Source organism: Giraffa tippelskirchi, chromosome 3, assembly GCF_054371585.1.
Source record: "Giraffa tippelskirchi isolate mGirTip1 chromosome 3, T2T-mGirTip1v1.2.pri, whole genome shotgun sequence".
NCBI classification, from domain to species: domain Eukaryota; kingdom Metazoa; phylum Chordata; class Mammalia; order Artiodactyla; family Giraffidae; genus Giraffa; species Giraffa tippelskirchi.
Window position 1 is genome coordinate 161,786,783 of NC_137277.1, and position 17,615 is coordinate 161,804,397.

At 39.5% G+C, this 17,615-nt stretch overlaps 1 protein-coding gene across 7 annotated transcripts in view; it reads right to left on the bottom strand.

Moving 5' to 3' along the window:
• PECR (peroxisomal trans-2-enoyl-CoA reductase) overlaps positions 1 to 17,615 on the bottom strand; it is a 40,753-nt gene that overhangs the window by 8,440 nt on the left and 14,698 nt on the right. For 3 of the 7 annotated variants that reach the window (XR_014079096.1, XR_014079097.1, XM_081578202.1), the window contains exons 4-6: positions 13,592 to 13,673; positions 6,836 to 6,908; positions 3,850 to 3,960 (exon numbers count right to left, since the gene is read on the bottom strand). Coding sequence is in view for 3 of the 7 variants with exons in the window: in XM_081578202.1 (XP_081434328.1) it covers positions 3,850 to 3,960; positions 6,836 to 6,908; positions 13,592 to 13,673 (266 nt within the window). In the remaining 4 variants the exon portion in view is untranslated. Of the gene's footprint in view, positions 1 to 3,849; positions 3,961 to 6,811; positions 6,909 to 13,591; positions 13,674 to 17,615 lie in introns of all 7 variants that reach the window. The other 4 variants (XR_014079095.1, XR_014079094.1, XM_081578200.1 and 1 more) reach the window with 2 other exon arrangements.

Here is a 17,615-nt window from a genome sequence, read left to right on the forward strand (position 1 = left end):
TGTATCATTAGTACATACATCAAGTATGTACTGTGTGTGCTAAGTCGCTTCAGTCGTGTTGGACTCTTTGTGACCCTATGGACTGTACGTATTTCACCAGAAAACTCTGTCCACGGGATTTTACAGGCAAGGATACTAGAGTGGGTTGCCATGCCCTCCTCCAGGGGATCTTCCTGACCCAGAGATAGAACCTGCATCTCTTATGTCTCCTGCATTGGCAGGGAGGTTCTTTACCACTAGTGCTGCCTTGGAAGCACCATGTATGTACCAATACATTGTAATGGGGCAGGTCATTTAATACACAAAATACACAGCAATAGGAAAAAAAAGAAACTGTCACTTGTTGAATATTAAAGAAGAATATCCACAGTTACTCAAAAAGACTGCTAAAATACTCCTCCTTTTAACTGGCATGAAGCCAGATTTTCTTTGCATCCTTTACCAAAACAACATATTGTAACAGACTAAAAGCAGAAGCAGATGTGAGAGTCCAGCTGTTTTCTATTAAGCCATACATTAAAGAACTGTGTAAAACATGTAAAACAAAGCTAAAATTGTTCGTTTTTGTATTTTAAAATACAGCTATTTTTCATTAAAAATATTATAGTATGCAATGCCTTTATCTGTTGTTCAGTTGCTCAGTCGTATCCAACTCTTTGCAACCCCATGGACTGCAGCATGTCAGGCTTCCCTGTCCTTCACCATCTTTCAGAGCTTGCTCAAACTCACGTCCATCGAGTTGGTGATGCCATCCAACCATCTCATCCTCTGCCATCCCCTTCTCCTCCTGACTTCAATCTTTCCCAGAATCAGGGTCTTTTCCAATGAGTTGGCTCTTTGCATCAGGTGGCCAAAGTACTGGAGCTTCAGCTTCCGCACCAATCCCTCCAATGAATATTCGGGATTGATTTCCTTTAGGATGGACTGGTTGATCTCCTTGCAGCCCAAGGGACTCTCAAGAATCTTCTCCAACACCACAGTTCAAAAGTATCAATTCTTCGGCACTCAGCCTTCTTTATGGTCCAACTCTAACATCCGTGATTTTATTAAGATTATTTTAAATGAATTCATAAATATTTCTTGAATTTCTCAATGTCAAATTTTAATACATTAACTACAGACCATGGACAGAGGATCCTGGTGGGCTACAGTCCATGGGGTCTCAAAGAGTTGAACACGACTGAACAACTAAGCACAGCACAGCATATAGACAATATACAATTGTTCAGAAAACATAAGGAGGGTTCTCTCCAAGATAAAAGCTTAATCAGATAAATCCCTTGATTAAAATTCTTTCAAAATCACTCTCAGTTTTCCATATAAAAATCTGGCACCTTGCTCAAAATAGCTCATCAAATGTTGGATTTAACAGTATCTTCTAAAATTTAATATGCAAGTCTATTTTAGTTCAGGAATTCTACTTCTAGAAAGCTATCCTCCACATAAGTTCATGACTATAGTCAAGAATGTTCACTGCAGAATTATTACAATATAAAAAAATAAATAAAATCTCAATGTGCAGCAACAGGGTCTAATGCTACAGTCATAGCAAGTTGCAGAAAAACATACACTAGAATCCCATTTTTCTAAAAAAAAAAAAAAGTCAGTAAATAGAAATATCTTTAAGCATACACAGTAAATTTCTGGAAAGATATACATCAAACTGATAATGAAAGCTAGCTCTAGGAATTAGAACACATTTTTCTCTTATTAGAGTTTTATGGCATTGCTTTTATATTTAGCATTTTAATATATCTGAAAATTATTTTGTATGTGATATGAGATGGGTGAGTCTAATTTATTTCTAAATGAACAGCCAACTGCTGCAAGACTTTTGCTGAATATTCTTTCCCTGTAGATTTGAAAGGTTACTTTTATCCTATAAACTCTGTATGTGTGTGTACAGTACTGATATGAGAGTCCATTCTATCCCCCTACTTTTAATCTCTTTCAGTACCAGCCCCAAATGTAGGAAACAACTATAGCTTTCTAGTATGCATTTTGAGGGGGTGGATTTCTGGCCGTGCTGGGTATTCACTGCTGTGCAGGTTTTTCTCTAGTTGTGGCAAACGAAGCCACCCTCCAGCTATGGTGAGCAGGCTTCTCACTGCAGTGGCTTCTCTCGTTGCAGAGCACAGGGCTCTAGGGCACGTGGGCTCAGTAGTTGTGGCTCCCGGGCTCTAGAGCACAGGCTCAATAGTTGTGGCACATGGTCTTAGCTACTTGTAGCACGTGGGATTATCCCCGACTAGAGATCGAATCCGTGTCTCCTGCATTTGCAGACAGGTTCTTTACCACTGAGCCACCAGGGAAACCCTACAGTATGTTTTGACAGCAGGAAGGTCAAATCCCCTCATTATTCTTATTCAAAACATTTTGGGCATTTTGGCATAAATATTTTTCCAGGGAAAACTTTAGAATCAATGTATTAATTCCAAAGATATATTAAATGTGTATGTGTGATTTAGGGAAACTGGATTTTAGAAAAATTGAGTCTCTCCATTGAGGAATATGACATGTTTCTATTTATGCTGGCCTTTTTTTATCTGTTCTTCAGTAATAAACTTTTTTTCATTTAGAGTTAAGTTCACTCTGGGATTTTTAGTTTTTATTCTTATTATTGTGGAATATATCTCCTTTTTTAAAAAATTACATTTTAAGACTGATCTTGCTGGCATTTAAGAAAGCTATTGATTTTTACAGACTTAAAACTGGTCACCTTACAGAAATCAGGTACGGAACTTCATTTTGTCATAATTGTCTGACTTGCTTAGATTCTGTGTTCATTTCAGTCGCTCAGTCATGTCCGACTCTTTGCGACCCCATGGACCACAGCATGTCAGGCCTCCCTGTCCATCACCAACTCCCGGAGTTAACCCAAACTCATGTCCATTGAGTCGGTGATGTCATCCAACCATCTCATGGTCTGTCGTCCCCTTCTCCTCCCACCTTCAATCTTTCCCAACATCAGGGTCTTTTCAAATGAGTCAGCTCTTCACATCAGGGGGCCAAAATATTGGAATTTCAGCTTCAACATCAGTCCTTCCAATGAACACCCAGGACTGATCTCCTTTAGGATGGACTGGTTGGATCTCCTTGCAGTCCAAGGGACTCTCAAGAGTCTTCTCCAATACCACAGTTCAAAAGCATCAATTCTTCAGCGCTCAGCTTTCTTTACAGTCTAACTCTCACATCCATACATGACTCTTGGAAAAACCATACCCTTGACTAGACGGACCTTTGTTGGCAAAGTAATGTCTCTGCTTTTTAATATGCTGTCTAGGTTGGTCATAACTTTCCTTCCAAGGAGTAAGCGTCTTTTAATTTCATGGCTGCAGTCACCACCTACAGTGATTTTGGAGCCCAGAAAAATAAAGACAGCCACTGTTTCCACTGTTTCCCTGTCTATTTGCCATGAAGTGATGGGACTGGATGCCATGATCTTAGTTTTCTGAATGTTGAGCTTTAAGCCAACTTTTTCACTCTCCTCTTTCACTTTCATCAAGAAGCTCTCTAGTTCTTCACTTTCTGCCATAAGGGGTCATCTGCGTATCTGAGATTCTGTGTACTATAAAACAACTGAAAAGAGCTGAAAAGTGCAATGAAACAATAAAAACATGCTGCTCTTAACCGACACTGCATTCATTCCTGAATAAATACTGCTGTGAGTATTCAAAGCAACACTAGCACAGTATTCCTGGCAGCCAGAAAGCACAGGGAACATAGTTTGAGGGCATGGGAGCAATCTTCTCTATTAACCAATCAGACTATGTGAAAAGGACACTAAAATGTCACAAATCTCCAAAGTATAAAAAAAAGTAATTCATCAGTGTTAGAAATATACATTACCTCCTCAGGAACTCCAAATCTTTTAGCTGGGATTTTGTGAATGTAGTTGTTAAGCATGTCTTTTGTCAAATGATCATAGTTGCTAAAAGCAGTCTGGGAACAAATGATTCCCTATGTTTAAAATAAAACAGGAAAAAATAAAGTACATAAGATCAACTTTTAATTGGAAAGACAACAAGGCAGTCTATCACCCAACACTAACAATTAAATGGTTTAAGTTTAATAGTGGTTTAAGTTCAGATTTGTAATGTTAATTTTTCTCAATATGGTCAAAGAAGTACAGTCAACCTCTACTAAAAATGGATAATCTGAATGCTCATTTTGTGACCTCCCCTCCCCTAATAACCAGCCAAGTTCGGGATATTTCCATAAAAGACTTGGCTCCTGAAAGCATAATCATATGAGCATGTCAGAGAAGCCCTTAACTGGAGACAGTGGGACAGGGTAGTCTATTTTGTCTTCCACTAAGGCTTCTATGTTTTACAATGGAAAACTGGCCTATGGTTAAGTGGGACTTACTCCAAACAATACTGGGGTGATATACTGGTTTCTGATTAAACAATTTCTTAGGCTTTCATTTAAAGAGGATGGAATCTTCCAGAAGTATTAAGGTTTAGACATTAAACCCCAAAACATCTCTGGAGGACAAATGTGACTTTAGTATTATGGTTACAGCATCACACATCATTAAAGGTTGTCCAGAAATGCGTATGTGGAGACCAACATTCCAAAGAATCAACATTCAGAATGGAAATCTATCCAATCTGTCCTATAAATACTTGAGAACAAGGTAGAAAAGGTAATGTCAGCCCCAAAGGATTAAAAGGATGTGAAGCTTCTGGCTAGAAATCTGCATTTGTCAAACATAAGATCTCTCTAACATCCACAAGTCAGCTCATGCTTAGTTCCCACTGAGTAGAATAGATAACAATATAGATATTATCTATATATATTATCTATATCTATGTATCTATATATATTATCTATAACTATATAGATATTAATAGATCCATAGGTAATACCCCCGGCCTGGGGGATGATGACTCTCTTAGCAATGACCAGGAATCATCACAGAGAAGTGGATCTGAGCTGAGCGTTGCAGGATATGTGCAATGTCTCATTTATTATCCCTCTTGGATTACATGGTCGACGTGTAAGGACCAAGGAAGCTTAAAGTTATATCTTTTTAAAAAAAAACTATTTATTTATTTTGGCTGCGTTGGGTCTTAGCTACAGCATGCAGGATCTTCACTGCGTAAGTTATGTCTTATGAAAGTGAAAGTCGCTCAGTCATGTCCAACTCTTTATGATCCCATGGAATTCTCCAGGCCAGAATACTGGAGTGGGTAGCCTTTCTCTTTTCCAGGGGATCTTCCCAACTCAGGAATTGAACCCAGGTCTTCCACATTGCAGGTGGATTCCTTACCAGCTTAGCCCCAAGGGAAGTCAAAGAATACTGGAGTGGGTAGCCTATCCCTTCTCCAGGAGATCTTCCCAACCCAGGAATCGAACTGGGGTCTTCTGCATTGAAGGCAGATTCTTTACCAACTGAATTATCAGGGAAGCCCAACATAATATGACAGTTTCTGAAGATGAACATATGGTAATTTTTTCCCTCTATTGTTTACATTATGTTTCAGAGAAGTTTTCCCTTGACTTTCAGTTGACCTTCAACTGGAAATTCCTTCCTAGAACTTTGACTTGAAGTTTCTCTCTCTCCTAATAAAGAACTAATGACATACCAAGAAATAACAGCATAATCTAGGAAAATTCATTCCTTAAAGCAGCGATTCTCAACCTTCACTGAATCTGAATTTCCTTCACTGAGAAATTGAACCAGCTTTTAAAAGCACCAATACCTGGTTTCCATAGTTGGGTTCAGTTCAGTTCAGTCGCTCAGTCGTGTCCGACTGTTTACAGTCCCATGGACTGCAACACGCTAGGCCTCCCTGTACATCAACTCCTGAAGTTTACTCAAACTCATGTCCATTGAGTCGGTGATGCCATCCAACCATCTCATCCTCTGTCATCCCCTTCTCCTCCTGCCCTCCCTCTTTCCCAGCATCAGGGTCTTTTCCAACGAGTTAGTTCTTCGCTTCAGGTGGCCAAAGTATTGGAGTTTCAGCTTCAATATCAGTCCTTCCAATGAACACCCAGGACTGATCTCCTTTAGGATGGACTGGTTAGATCTCCTTGCAGTCCAAGGGACTCTCAAGAATCTTCTCCAACACCACAGTTCAAAAGCATTAATTCCTTGGCGCTCAGCTTTCTTTATAGTCCAACTCTCACATCCATACATGACTACTGGAAAAACCATAGCCTTGACTAGATGGACCTTTGTTGGCAAAGTAATGTCTCTGCTTTTTAATATGCTGTCTAGGTTGGTCATAACTTTCCTTCCAAGGAGTAAGTGTTTTAATTTCATGGCTGCAGTCACCATCTGCAGTGATTTTGGAGCCCCAAAAAACAAAGTCTGCCATTGTTTCCACTGTTTCCCCATCTGTTTGCCATGAAGTGACGGGACCGGATGCTATGATCTTAGTTCTCTGAATGTTGAGCTTTAAGCCAACTTTTTCACTCTCCTCTTTCACTTTCATCAAGAGGCTCTCTAGTTCTTCTTCACTTTCTGCCATAAGGGTGGTGTCTGAGGTTATTGATATTTCTCCTGGCAATCTTGATTCCACCTTGTGCTTCATCCAGCCCAGTGTTTCAAGCTTATATATCACTGTTTTGTAACTATTTCACAGATAATTCTCGTATACAGCCAGGATTGAGAATCATTGACTTAACCTTCTTGACAATCTGGTTGTAAATCAAAGAATACTTCTTCCTGATTTTATCTACTTTTAAAAGCCAATCTTTTCTAGTACACATGCATATTAACAAATACCTCTATGAACAACACAAATGAAATCAGAATAGCACAATTTGTCAACAGCTTTCATATTGAGCATTTACATACAGGGGCAACACTATTGATCCTTACTCCACTGCTGGCCCATTCCACAGCTAAGGACTTGGTGAGGTTGTAAACACCTTCTCTGGCAGCTCCGCTGTGCCTTTAAAAGACAAAATACAAACATCACCATCAGCTTCTATTGAATATGTCTCATATTACCTAAACTGATAGGTGTACCAGTGACCTGTCAGAGTCCCACAAGAACATTCTTATTATGAGTCCCTGTCTGAGCCATAAAAAAGAACCAGGTCCTTCAATATTAAAGTGAAACCATAGCTATCTGCTAGTCAAACAAATCTCACCTAAGTCAAGGCCCACATCTCCCTGTCTGTGTGCACGCTCCATCATGTGCAACTCTTTTGAGATCCCATGGACTGCAGCCCTCCAGGCTCCTCTGTCCAGGGAATTTTCCAGGCAACAATACTGGAGTGGGTTGCCATTTCCTACTCCAGGGGATCATCCCGACCCAGGGATCGAACCTTCGTCTCTTGCATCTCCTGCACTGGCAGACGGATTCTTTACCATTGTGCCACTTGGGAAGCCCCAAGGCCCACACAAGATCCCCCAAATCACCATGTGCAAAACAGGAATATTTTGAGGAACTTTCGATTATGAAAGACAATAAACAAATTGGTAATTTGGAGGGTTACAAGTGTGGTTATTCTTTAAATCAATTTTAGGTAATAAAGTACATGAATTTATATGTCAGGCTAGAAATAATATCAAAAGAACTTCTAGACATACCAAAATTTAAATAAATGTTAAGATATTTCCAAGGAAGAGGTTCAAAATATTTCGGTCTGCACCCATATGGTGCAAAAGGTAGAGACATACTATGGCTTAGAATTTCCAATTATGAGGCCTCAGAACCAAGCATGTAACCACTCCTCACTCGAGATTACCTCTAGAGCCCAAATTTCCTGATGAAAGCCCATCCCCACCCCAGTGTCGACTGCAGAAGCCCTAGCAGGACTCCAGGCAGAAGTCAACTGCTCCCATCTGCCAGAGTTACCTGAGCAACCTCATTACCATCAAATGCAGCCAACACCTGTGTCACACTACATCCACCTGTCCCGGGGGGAATTCACATGACGGGTTTCCTTGCTTGACACCAGTGCTAGGAGGGGCCCTTCTGGAGTACCTCCCAGATGGGCAGGGTCACAGGGTTAATGCGTTGCTTTACACTACTGGAAGCAAGAGGCGGGAACAGAACAGATGAGCGTCTGCAGGAAGCACAGTCAAGTCCAGGCCCTCTTCTGTGAGGAGGACTTAGAGGTGCTTGTCCCCTTGTACTCATCCCCTGACCACCAGGGCCACCACATGAGGTCCAAACTCTCGAACAGCCCCCTGAAACTGAGAGAGAGGCGTGTGGGGGGTTGGGAGAGAGAGAGAAGCAGATGGAAAGCCAGAGACAGAAAGTACTCTCTGAATTTCAGCACCAGAAGCAGTCTGCAGAATGTGAGCAAGAGGCGGTTGAAGGGTAGCAGAATACGCCCCCTGAAGTATGCTGCTGCCTTGGTGGAGTGATCAGTCTCAGCTGGGGTCCCTTGAAAGAAGAGCAGATGCAGAAAGAGGCTTTCTCTGAACTCCCCTTATTGGCCAAATGAAACTGAGTGTCATAAATCCCCTCCCCAGGAGTCTCATCAACCAGGGAAGGCTGACTGTTGTCACGGGATGGGAGACTAGAGGTCAACACCACGTCTGAACAAACATCGTCACCGACTATCATATCTCCCATCTATTCTTCTAAGGGCCCATCCATCTTTCCTAAAGATCATCTACTCCCCACCCCAAGAGGCCTATAACCCCTCTCCCCATTCCCTATTAAGTGAAAGTGAAAGTCACTCAGTCATGTCCGACTCTTGGCAACCCCATGGACTATACAGTCCATGGAATTCTTTAGGCCAGAATACTGGAGTGGGTAGCTTTTCCCTTCTCCAGGGGATCTTCCCAACCCAGGGATTGAACCCAGGTCTCCCACGTTGCAGGCGGATTCTTTACCAGCTGAGCCATGAAGGAAGCCCAAGAATACTGGAGTGGGTAGCCTCTTCCTTCTTCAGTGGATCTTCCTGACTCAGGAATTGAACCAGGGTCTCCTGCATCACAGGCGGACTCTTTACCAACTGAGATATCAGGGAAGCCCATTCCCTACTAAGATAGTGTTTAATCCTAAATTCAAAGCCCCAACAGGCAGTTACTCATTTTTCCCTGGGTATCTCCTATGTATACATGAGGTACACATGTGAATCAACTTCTATTTGTTTTTCTCTTGTTCATCTGTCTTTTATTTCAGGGGTCTCAGCTAAGAGCTCAGAAGGGCAGAGGGAAAATTATTTTTCCTCCCCTGCATAGTTCTCTCAAGGTTAGCTGATGAAGAGAAGGACATTTAATACAGACTCAGTGCAAACACAATAGCATCTTCAGACCACATCTCCACACTCAAACATCTACTGAAGAGGTTGGCAGAGAAGAGTGTGATGTCAGAAGGGAAACTGCTGCTGGATGGTGAGACCACCTATGACAGGTATGACAGCCTGAAGCCCCCAGCTCTCTGTTCATTCCATAAGGAAGAAAGGATACGCCCTTCCTCTGCAGTATTTGGCACTGAAGAAAATTACACAGAAATTGAAAGTTACTCTGGATCTTGAAACAGCATATCCTAATCTGTTTGTTTCTGGGGATTAAAAAAAAATTGTGACATTTGTGAAGAAAAAGCAGAGAGTTTATCCAGAGAGATTTACTGCTTATCCAGTGTCACAGTGAAGAGGGGGAGAGGGGGGGATGAGTGAGTTTTTCTTTCCTTTCCTGAGAACAAAGAAGATGGAGAGAACAGTGAGCAGACCTGGTTACTCCTGGTTTTTACTTTAACTGTTCCTAATCTGTTCTGCCCCCTAACTCTGCGTGTACTACATTCTGCACCTACTGTCCTTTAACTCTGTGCTAATTACACCCTGAATTTGGTGCCACCTGTACAGAAGTCTCTTGGCAAACCACCCCTCGTGGTTTTTCTCTTTTGCATTATAGAAAGAGGGAAGGAGTACAGTTCATAAAAGACAATGGATCCAACCACCAGGCTACCAGACTGCCAGACCCAATTACTGGGCTATCAGAGGCCAACCTATGACTGTTTTTGAGACAGTGCAAGAGGAAGAAGAATACAAGATCCTTATACCTTTGTTCCTCATCTTTGATCCCTGACTGCTAGCCCTCATCTATATAATCCCCCAGATCCCTCAAGGAAGGCGGGGGCACAGCTCTTGAGGCACAAGCCTACTGTGTTCGCCCCTCCACTGGCTGAGGATTAAAGCCACGTTTCTGTTTCCTCTAAACTCTCTGTATTTTTTTTTTTTATAAATTTATTTATTTTAGTTGGGGGCTAATTACTTTACAATATTGTAATAGTTTTTGCCATACATTGACATGAATCAGCCATGGGTTTACATGTGTTCCCCTTCCTGGACCCCCCACCCACCTCCCTCCCCATCCCATCCCTCTGGGTCATCCCATTGCCCCGGCCCTGAGCCCTTGTCTCATGCATCGAACATGGAATGGTAAACTCTCTGTATTTTTTTCTTCAGCTTCAATGGGCAGATGAAAGTAAGATTTTGGCGGCATCACCAGTAGTCCTGTGTTCTGAAGGATTTGATTCTGGATGGCACTGCTGGGAGTTCCAGGTAGGTGAGACACCTGAATGGACCATGGGGTTTATAAAAACACTCTTTCCAGGAAGGGAAAGTGACCCCCATCAAAACAGAACAGATGGTGGACAATTCAGCTGCAGGTTGGTGACCATGTTATATGGGCATTGTTCCAGCCACTCTTCTTTTAAAGCAAAAGCCCAGAGAGAAGGAAGGGAAGGGCATTCATCTGGACTAAAAGTTCTGTGAGATTTCATTTCACCATCTGAATAACAAGCCTCACAGCCATTCTTTCACCAAGAACATTTTCTGAAATACTAAGGCCTAAATACAGAAGTATCAGATGCGATTTAAAACGTCTACCAACCTGTGCAAGAAGAGATTATGAGTGATAAACCGCCTTAAAGGCTATCACACTGCTTTATTTCCTTCCTGTAATTTATGAATAGGAGGTAGAATAATATCCAACTCTCAGTGAATCTAGCAATAACAAAGTTTTTAAATCCTTCTAAAACTTAAAACATATAAATGAAATCATACATACATGATCTTTTCCATCTGGTTTCTTTCACTCAGAATATTTACTTTCAGATTTATCCACATTGCTGCATGAATCAATAGTTCACTTCTCATTTCTGAGGAATACATTGTATAGCTATACCATAATTTGTTTATTCATTCATTCATTGATAGGTATTTGGACCACGAATTCTCTCTCCATGAGAGATATCAAGTTGCTGTTTGGCCTGTCTCTTGCCCTTGTAATTATTGACAATGACCCAAAAGATCAGCAGGTCAGTCTAAGCTCCTTTGCATAGACTGTAATGGAAATTGGACTACTCTTAGATGACACTGAAAATGTCAGGAAATGATCAGAACCAGAGAAGCATGTGTGAAAACAATAATGCAATTCAAACACACAAACAAGAGATACTCAGATAGCCTTTTAAAAATGAATAGATGCTCCACTGAGATATTATGTCTTACCCATCAGAGTTGTCCAGAAATTGACAAGACACATTTTTCGTGAGGTTCTGAGGAACAGGCACTCTCATTCATTGCTGATGGGACAGCAAAACGCAAAGAAACTTGCAAATGCCTAAGAGGATGCGTTTACCCTTCACCCAGCAATCCAACTTCTGGGATGTACCCTGAAGATGCTGCTGCTGCTGTTGCTAAGTCGCTTCAGTCATGTCCGACTCTCTATGACTCTATGGACTGTAGCCCACCAGGCTTCTCTGTTCATGCGATTCTCCAGGTAAGAATATTGGAGTGGGTTGTCATGCCCTTCTCCAGGGGATCTTCCTGACCCAAGGATGGAACCCATATCTCTTATGTCTCCTGCATCTGTAGATGGGTTCTTTACTACTAGCACTACCTGGGAAGCCCACCCTGAAGATATACCTCTGCAAATATGAAAGAAGTATCTATAATGTTATTCATTGCAGAATTATCTGTAATAGCAAAACACAGAAACAACACAAATTTCTATTAAATTTGAGACAATGTGTGCATTTGAAACAATCAATTTGAAAAGAAGTCTGTGACTTCACAGTGGTATACCAAAAAAGTTAATAATAACATATATTAGAGAAGTGATGGTTGTCATGTAAATAAAAGTCTTTCTACAGAAGAGTATCAGCTAAAGAATCTGCCTGTAATGCAGAGACCTAGGTTCAATCCCTAGGTTGGAAAGATCCTCTGGAGAAGGAAATGCACTCCAGTGTTCTTGCCTAGAGAATCCCATGAACAGAGAAGCCTGGTGGGCTACAGTCCATGGGGTTGCAAAGAGTCAGACATGACTAACTAAGCACTGTACCATCAACTAAAAAGCACAGAAGCAATTATGAAATCAGAAAAACCCACATTTTCACAGCCCCAGCGTAATTAACAAGTGATTCACAAAAGGGTCAACAATGGTTGCTAAAATCAAGATGGCAAACAATATTAACACAGTACCAAATTATTGCCTTATGAATTACTTACTAATTGTAGAGGGATTAACCATCTTACTTAATTAACAAGTTATCTCTGGGATGAAAGAGTACGGAGGACTTGACTTTCTACATTATATAGTTGTTTGTTTAAACTAGCATGCATAATTTAATACTAAGATAGGTCTACTTCACAAAAACAGAAATTCTATGTTGGAAAGTTTTTTATAAAATTTTAACTTAAAAAATGGAAAGAATCAGAGCTTAAAAGATACAAAAGAAATCAGCATAACTCATTTTTTGAAAAAAATCATACTCTTTAACTACTAAACTTGGTCAAGTGGCTTCCTGGTATGTTGTTTTTCAACTTTCTGTTTTGAGTAGCCCTTTAGGCTATTATGAAAGAGTCTACTGTGCCAGTAGGCTGTTCATTCACTTTCTTTAAAAAAAAAAAAAATGTTAACCAACTATAAACCAATATAAAATTAAAAAGTTTAAAAAAATTTAAAAAATCAGTTTCCAAAATAAAAATTTATCAAAATCAGAATAAGAGTCAAATATGTCAAATTCTATTATGGAACAATAATTTATTAGCAGTTCTACTTAAATCTGGATAGGTATATCCACAATGCTCAAAACTAAATTAGCATAGATTGGTTTCCTTTCCTCATTTTAACTAAAAAGATGTCTCCAGACACATTTAGTTACATCTGGATTAGGACTGCCAGATAAAATACAAGACATTCAGTTAAATGTGAATTTTTATAGGAGACAACAAATCATTTTTAGCATAAGCATGCCCCATGTGCAAATTCCCTGGCAGTCCAGTAGTTAGGACTCCACCCTTCCACTGCAGGAGGGCACGGGTTCTATCCCTGGTGAGATAATTAAAAACCAGAAAGCTCACTGTGTGGCCAAAACAAACAAAAACAAGAATGCTCCATGAGATATTTGGGGCATACTGATAAAAAAAAAAATTATTTAACTGGGCCTACTACTGTTTTTATTTCCTTGGAAAATTGGGTAACCCTAATATGAATGGTAATGTTTTAGAAGTACGTTTCAAAGTTCAATAAAGGGAATTTTAAGTACTGAAGTCACAATGCATTAAAGGGATTAACCATCTCTATTTAAGAAAATTGCTCTACCTACTCCTCAGATATTCAACGGACAAACCCAAAGACATAGGAAGAAAAAATGTAAGTGCTTACACAGCTCCCGGAAATCCATTTTTAGTAAGTACAGTGATATTGACAATAGATCCTCCATGTTCTTTCATCCAGGAGTTGTAAACTGCAGGAGACAGAAAGACAATCCTATCAAATAGTGTCTTGACTCTTCCCTGATACCCTGTTTCAGCTTGCTGCTTATATATTTTAAAAATTCTAATTTATATTTTCTTTTTATAAAAATATTGATTGAAGTACAATTTACATATCATAAAATTCTGTGCTTGCTTCAGCAGCACATATAGATAACATAAAATTCATCCATTTTCTGTGTATGACTTAATGGTTTTTAATAAATACATATCACCACAATCCAGTTTTCAAATATTTCTGTCACTCCAAAAAGTCCCTTTGTGACCATTTGCAGTCCAACCCATCCCCAGGCAAACATTCACCTACATTCTCTTTCTACAGATTTGCCCTTTATAAATATTTCATATATTTGGTCATTTGTGTCTGCCTTCTTTAACTCAGAATAGTTTTTGGGAGGTTCATCCATATTGTAATACATGAAAGTAAAAATGTTACTTTTTATTGCTAAATAGTATTCTATTGTGTGCACATTACATATTTTATTTACCCATTCACCAACTGATGAACGACTGGACAGTTTCCACTTTTGGGTGATTATGAATACAAGTCTTTGTGTGGACATACGTTTTTACTTCTAGTAGGGAGATACCTACGAGTGGAATTGCTGTGTCATATGCTAAATCTGCATATGACCTGGTAGCTCAGAGGACAAAAAATCTGCCTGCAATGCAGGAGACCCTGATTCAACCCCTGGGTTAGGAAGATCCCGTGAAGAAGTAAATAGCTACCCTCTCCAGTATTCTGGGGCTCCAAAATCACTGCAGATGGTGACTGCAGCCATGAAATTAAGACACTTGCCCCTTGGAAGAAAAGCAATGACAAACCTAAACAGCATATTAAAAAGCAGAGACATTACTTTGATGACAAAGGTCCATATAGTCAAAGCTATGGTTTTTCCTGCAGTCGTGTATGGATGTGAGAGTTGGACCACAGAAAAGGCTGAGCATTGAAGTGAAAAGAAAGTGAAAGTGAAAGTTTCTCAGTTGTGTTCAACTCTTTGACCCCAAGGACTATACAGTCCATGGAATTCTCCAGGCCAGAATACTGGAGTGGGTAACCTTTCCCTTCTCCAGGGGATGTTCCCAACCCAGGGACTGAACCCAGGTCTCCCACATCGCAGGCAGATTCTTTAACAGCTGAGCCACAAGGGAAGCCCTATTAAATAGTGCTTGATTCTTCCCTGATACCATTTCAGCTTGCTGCTTCTATGATATTTTTTAAATTCTAATTTATATTTTCTTTTTATAAAAATAATTTATTGAGGCACTGAAGAATTGATGGTTTTGAACCATGGTACTGGAGGAGACTCTTGAGAGTCCCTTGGACTGCAAGGAGATCAAATCAGTCAATCCTAAAGGAAATTAATCCTGAATATTCATTGGAGGGACTGATGCTGAAGCTCCAATAAGTTGGCCACCTGATGCGAAGAGCTGACTCATTAGAAAAAGACCCTGATGCTGGGAAAGATACAAGGCAGGAGGAGAAGGGGACAACAGAGAACGAGATGGTTGGATGGCATCACCGATTCAATGGACTTGAGTTTGAGCAAGCTCTGGTGGATGGTGAAGGAGAGGGAAGCCTGGCGTGCTGCAGTCTATGGGGTCGCAAAGAGCTGGACATGACTGAGTGACTGAACAGTAACAGCTAGTATTCTTGCCTGGAAGTGTCCGTGGACAGAGGAGCCTGGTGGGCTACAGTCCATGGGGTTGAAAATATTCTGACACGACTGAGCGACTAACAAACACACATACATGTTAAATCTATGCTTAACTTTTTAAGAAACTGCTGAACTGTTTCCCAAAGTGTTTTCACCATTTTACATTCTCACCAGAAATGCATGAGGATTCCAGTTTCTCCACAAAACTATCTGGCTTTTTGGTTAAAGCCATTCTAATGGGTATAGAGTGGTATCTTACTGAGACTTTGATTTGCGTTTTCTTAATGACTTAAACGGTGTTAAGAATCTTCTCATGTGCTTATTCACCATGTATATATCTTATTTGGTGATATATCTATTCAAATCTTTTACCTTTTTTTTTTATTTGGGTTGCTTTTATAAGACTTTTTGTATACTCTGGATACAAGTCTGTTATCAGATATGTGATTTGGAAAACGTTCTTCCCAGTCTGTGGTTTATTTTTTCATTTTCTTATTGGTGTCATTTGAAGCATAAACACATTTAAGTTTGATTAAGTCCAATTACAATTTTTTATTTAATGGATGTATTTTTGGTGGGTATCTTAGGACTCTGCCTAACCCATAAAGATTTTCTCTCTTACTGCTTCTAAAAGTTTTATAATTTTACTTCCTGCATTTAGGTCCATGATCCTAATTTTGGACTTTCAGTTAACTTTCATTTATTATGTGAGGTAAGACTCTTTTGCATGTGGATATCCAACTTTCCCCTCACCATTTGTTGATGAGACTATTATTTCCCCATAGAACTGACTTCGCACTTCTGATGGAAATCAACTGATCATAAATATAAGAATTTACTTCTGGATTCTCAATTCTGTTTCATTGATCTATACATCTATTCTTATGCCAGTACTATACAGTCTCCTCTTAAAATCAATAAACAGTTTTGAAATCAAGAAGTATTTCTTCTTTTGTAAAATTGCTTTGGTTATTTTGAGTCCTTTGCATGCCCATATGTATTTTAGGATCAGTTTGTCAATTTTTGCAAAAAGATTGATAAGGACTGAATTGAACCTACAGATCAATTTGGAAAGCACTACCATCTTAACAATATTGAGTCTTTCAACTCATAAACACAGAATGTCTTTCCATTTATCTACATCTTCTTTCATTTCTCTCAGCAATGTTTTGCAGTTGTTAGCATTTAAACCTCATACTATTTTGCTAACTTTATTTGTAAATATTTTATCCTTTTTGAAGGCCAATTTGAAATTTAGGCAAACTTTCTGTTCACACAAATCAAGGCAATATTAGAGATGCACATCAGGACTCACTTCAGTGGAAGTCCAGTTTTTAGAATGGAAAGACCAGAGAACAATTCAATACCTATTTCTATTAAAAGCTTGAGCAAAAGTAAGCATGTCTACCCACTATTATTTAATGCTTCCTAGTGAATTCTCACCAAATCATAACACATGACAGAAAAAAAGGAGGTAAAACCACAAGAAAACATAAAATACAATATTTTTTAAATCTAAGACAATTTTTTCATACTATTTTCAAACTGCTGAAATTAGAATATGTCTTACTGTTGGTGACATCTTATAATTACATTGTTTTTACTTTCTTAATATGTAAAATGATGCATTTCACAATTGGTTATATCTTTGATTCTAAGAAATAGCACAGTAGTTGTTTTTAGACAGCCTGATTACATACCTAGAAAATCCAAAAGACTAATTTGACAAACCATTATATAAAGCAACAAAATAAATTTGAAAAATTCTTCTGTAAACCAACAATAATCCAGTTGAAAATAATTGGGAAAAAAAAAGAGCCCATTCAAAATAGCAATAGCCATCAAAAACACCAAGGTGGGCTTCCCTAGTGGGATCAGACAGTAGAGAATCTGCCTGCAATGCGGGGGACCAGGTTTGATCCCTGGATAGGGAAGATCCTGGAGAAGGGAATGGCTACCCACTCCAGCACTCTTACTTGAGAATTCCATGGACAGAGGAGCCTGGTGGGCTACAGTCCATGAGGTTGCAAAGATTTGGACAAGACTGAGTGACTAACACTCACTTTTCAACCTTAATACAAACAAGCATATGAGACCTATACAGTAAGAACCTCAAACATTTGCCAAAATATGTAAGTTCATTAATGAACAGACATGTTATAATGAGGAGACAGTACTTAACCATGCTAATTATTTCCACATGACTAATAAATTTAATACAATTTTAATCAAATCCCCAACAGGATTTTTGAAGAA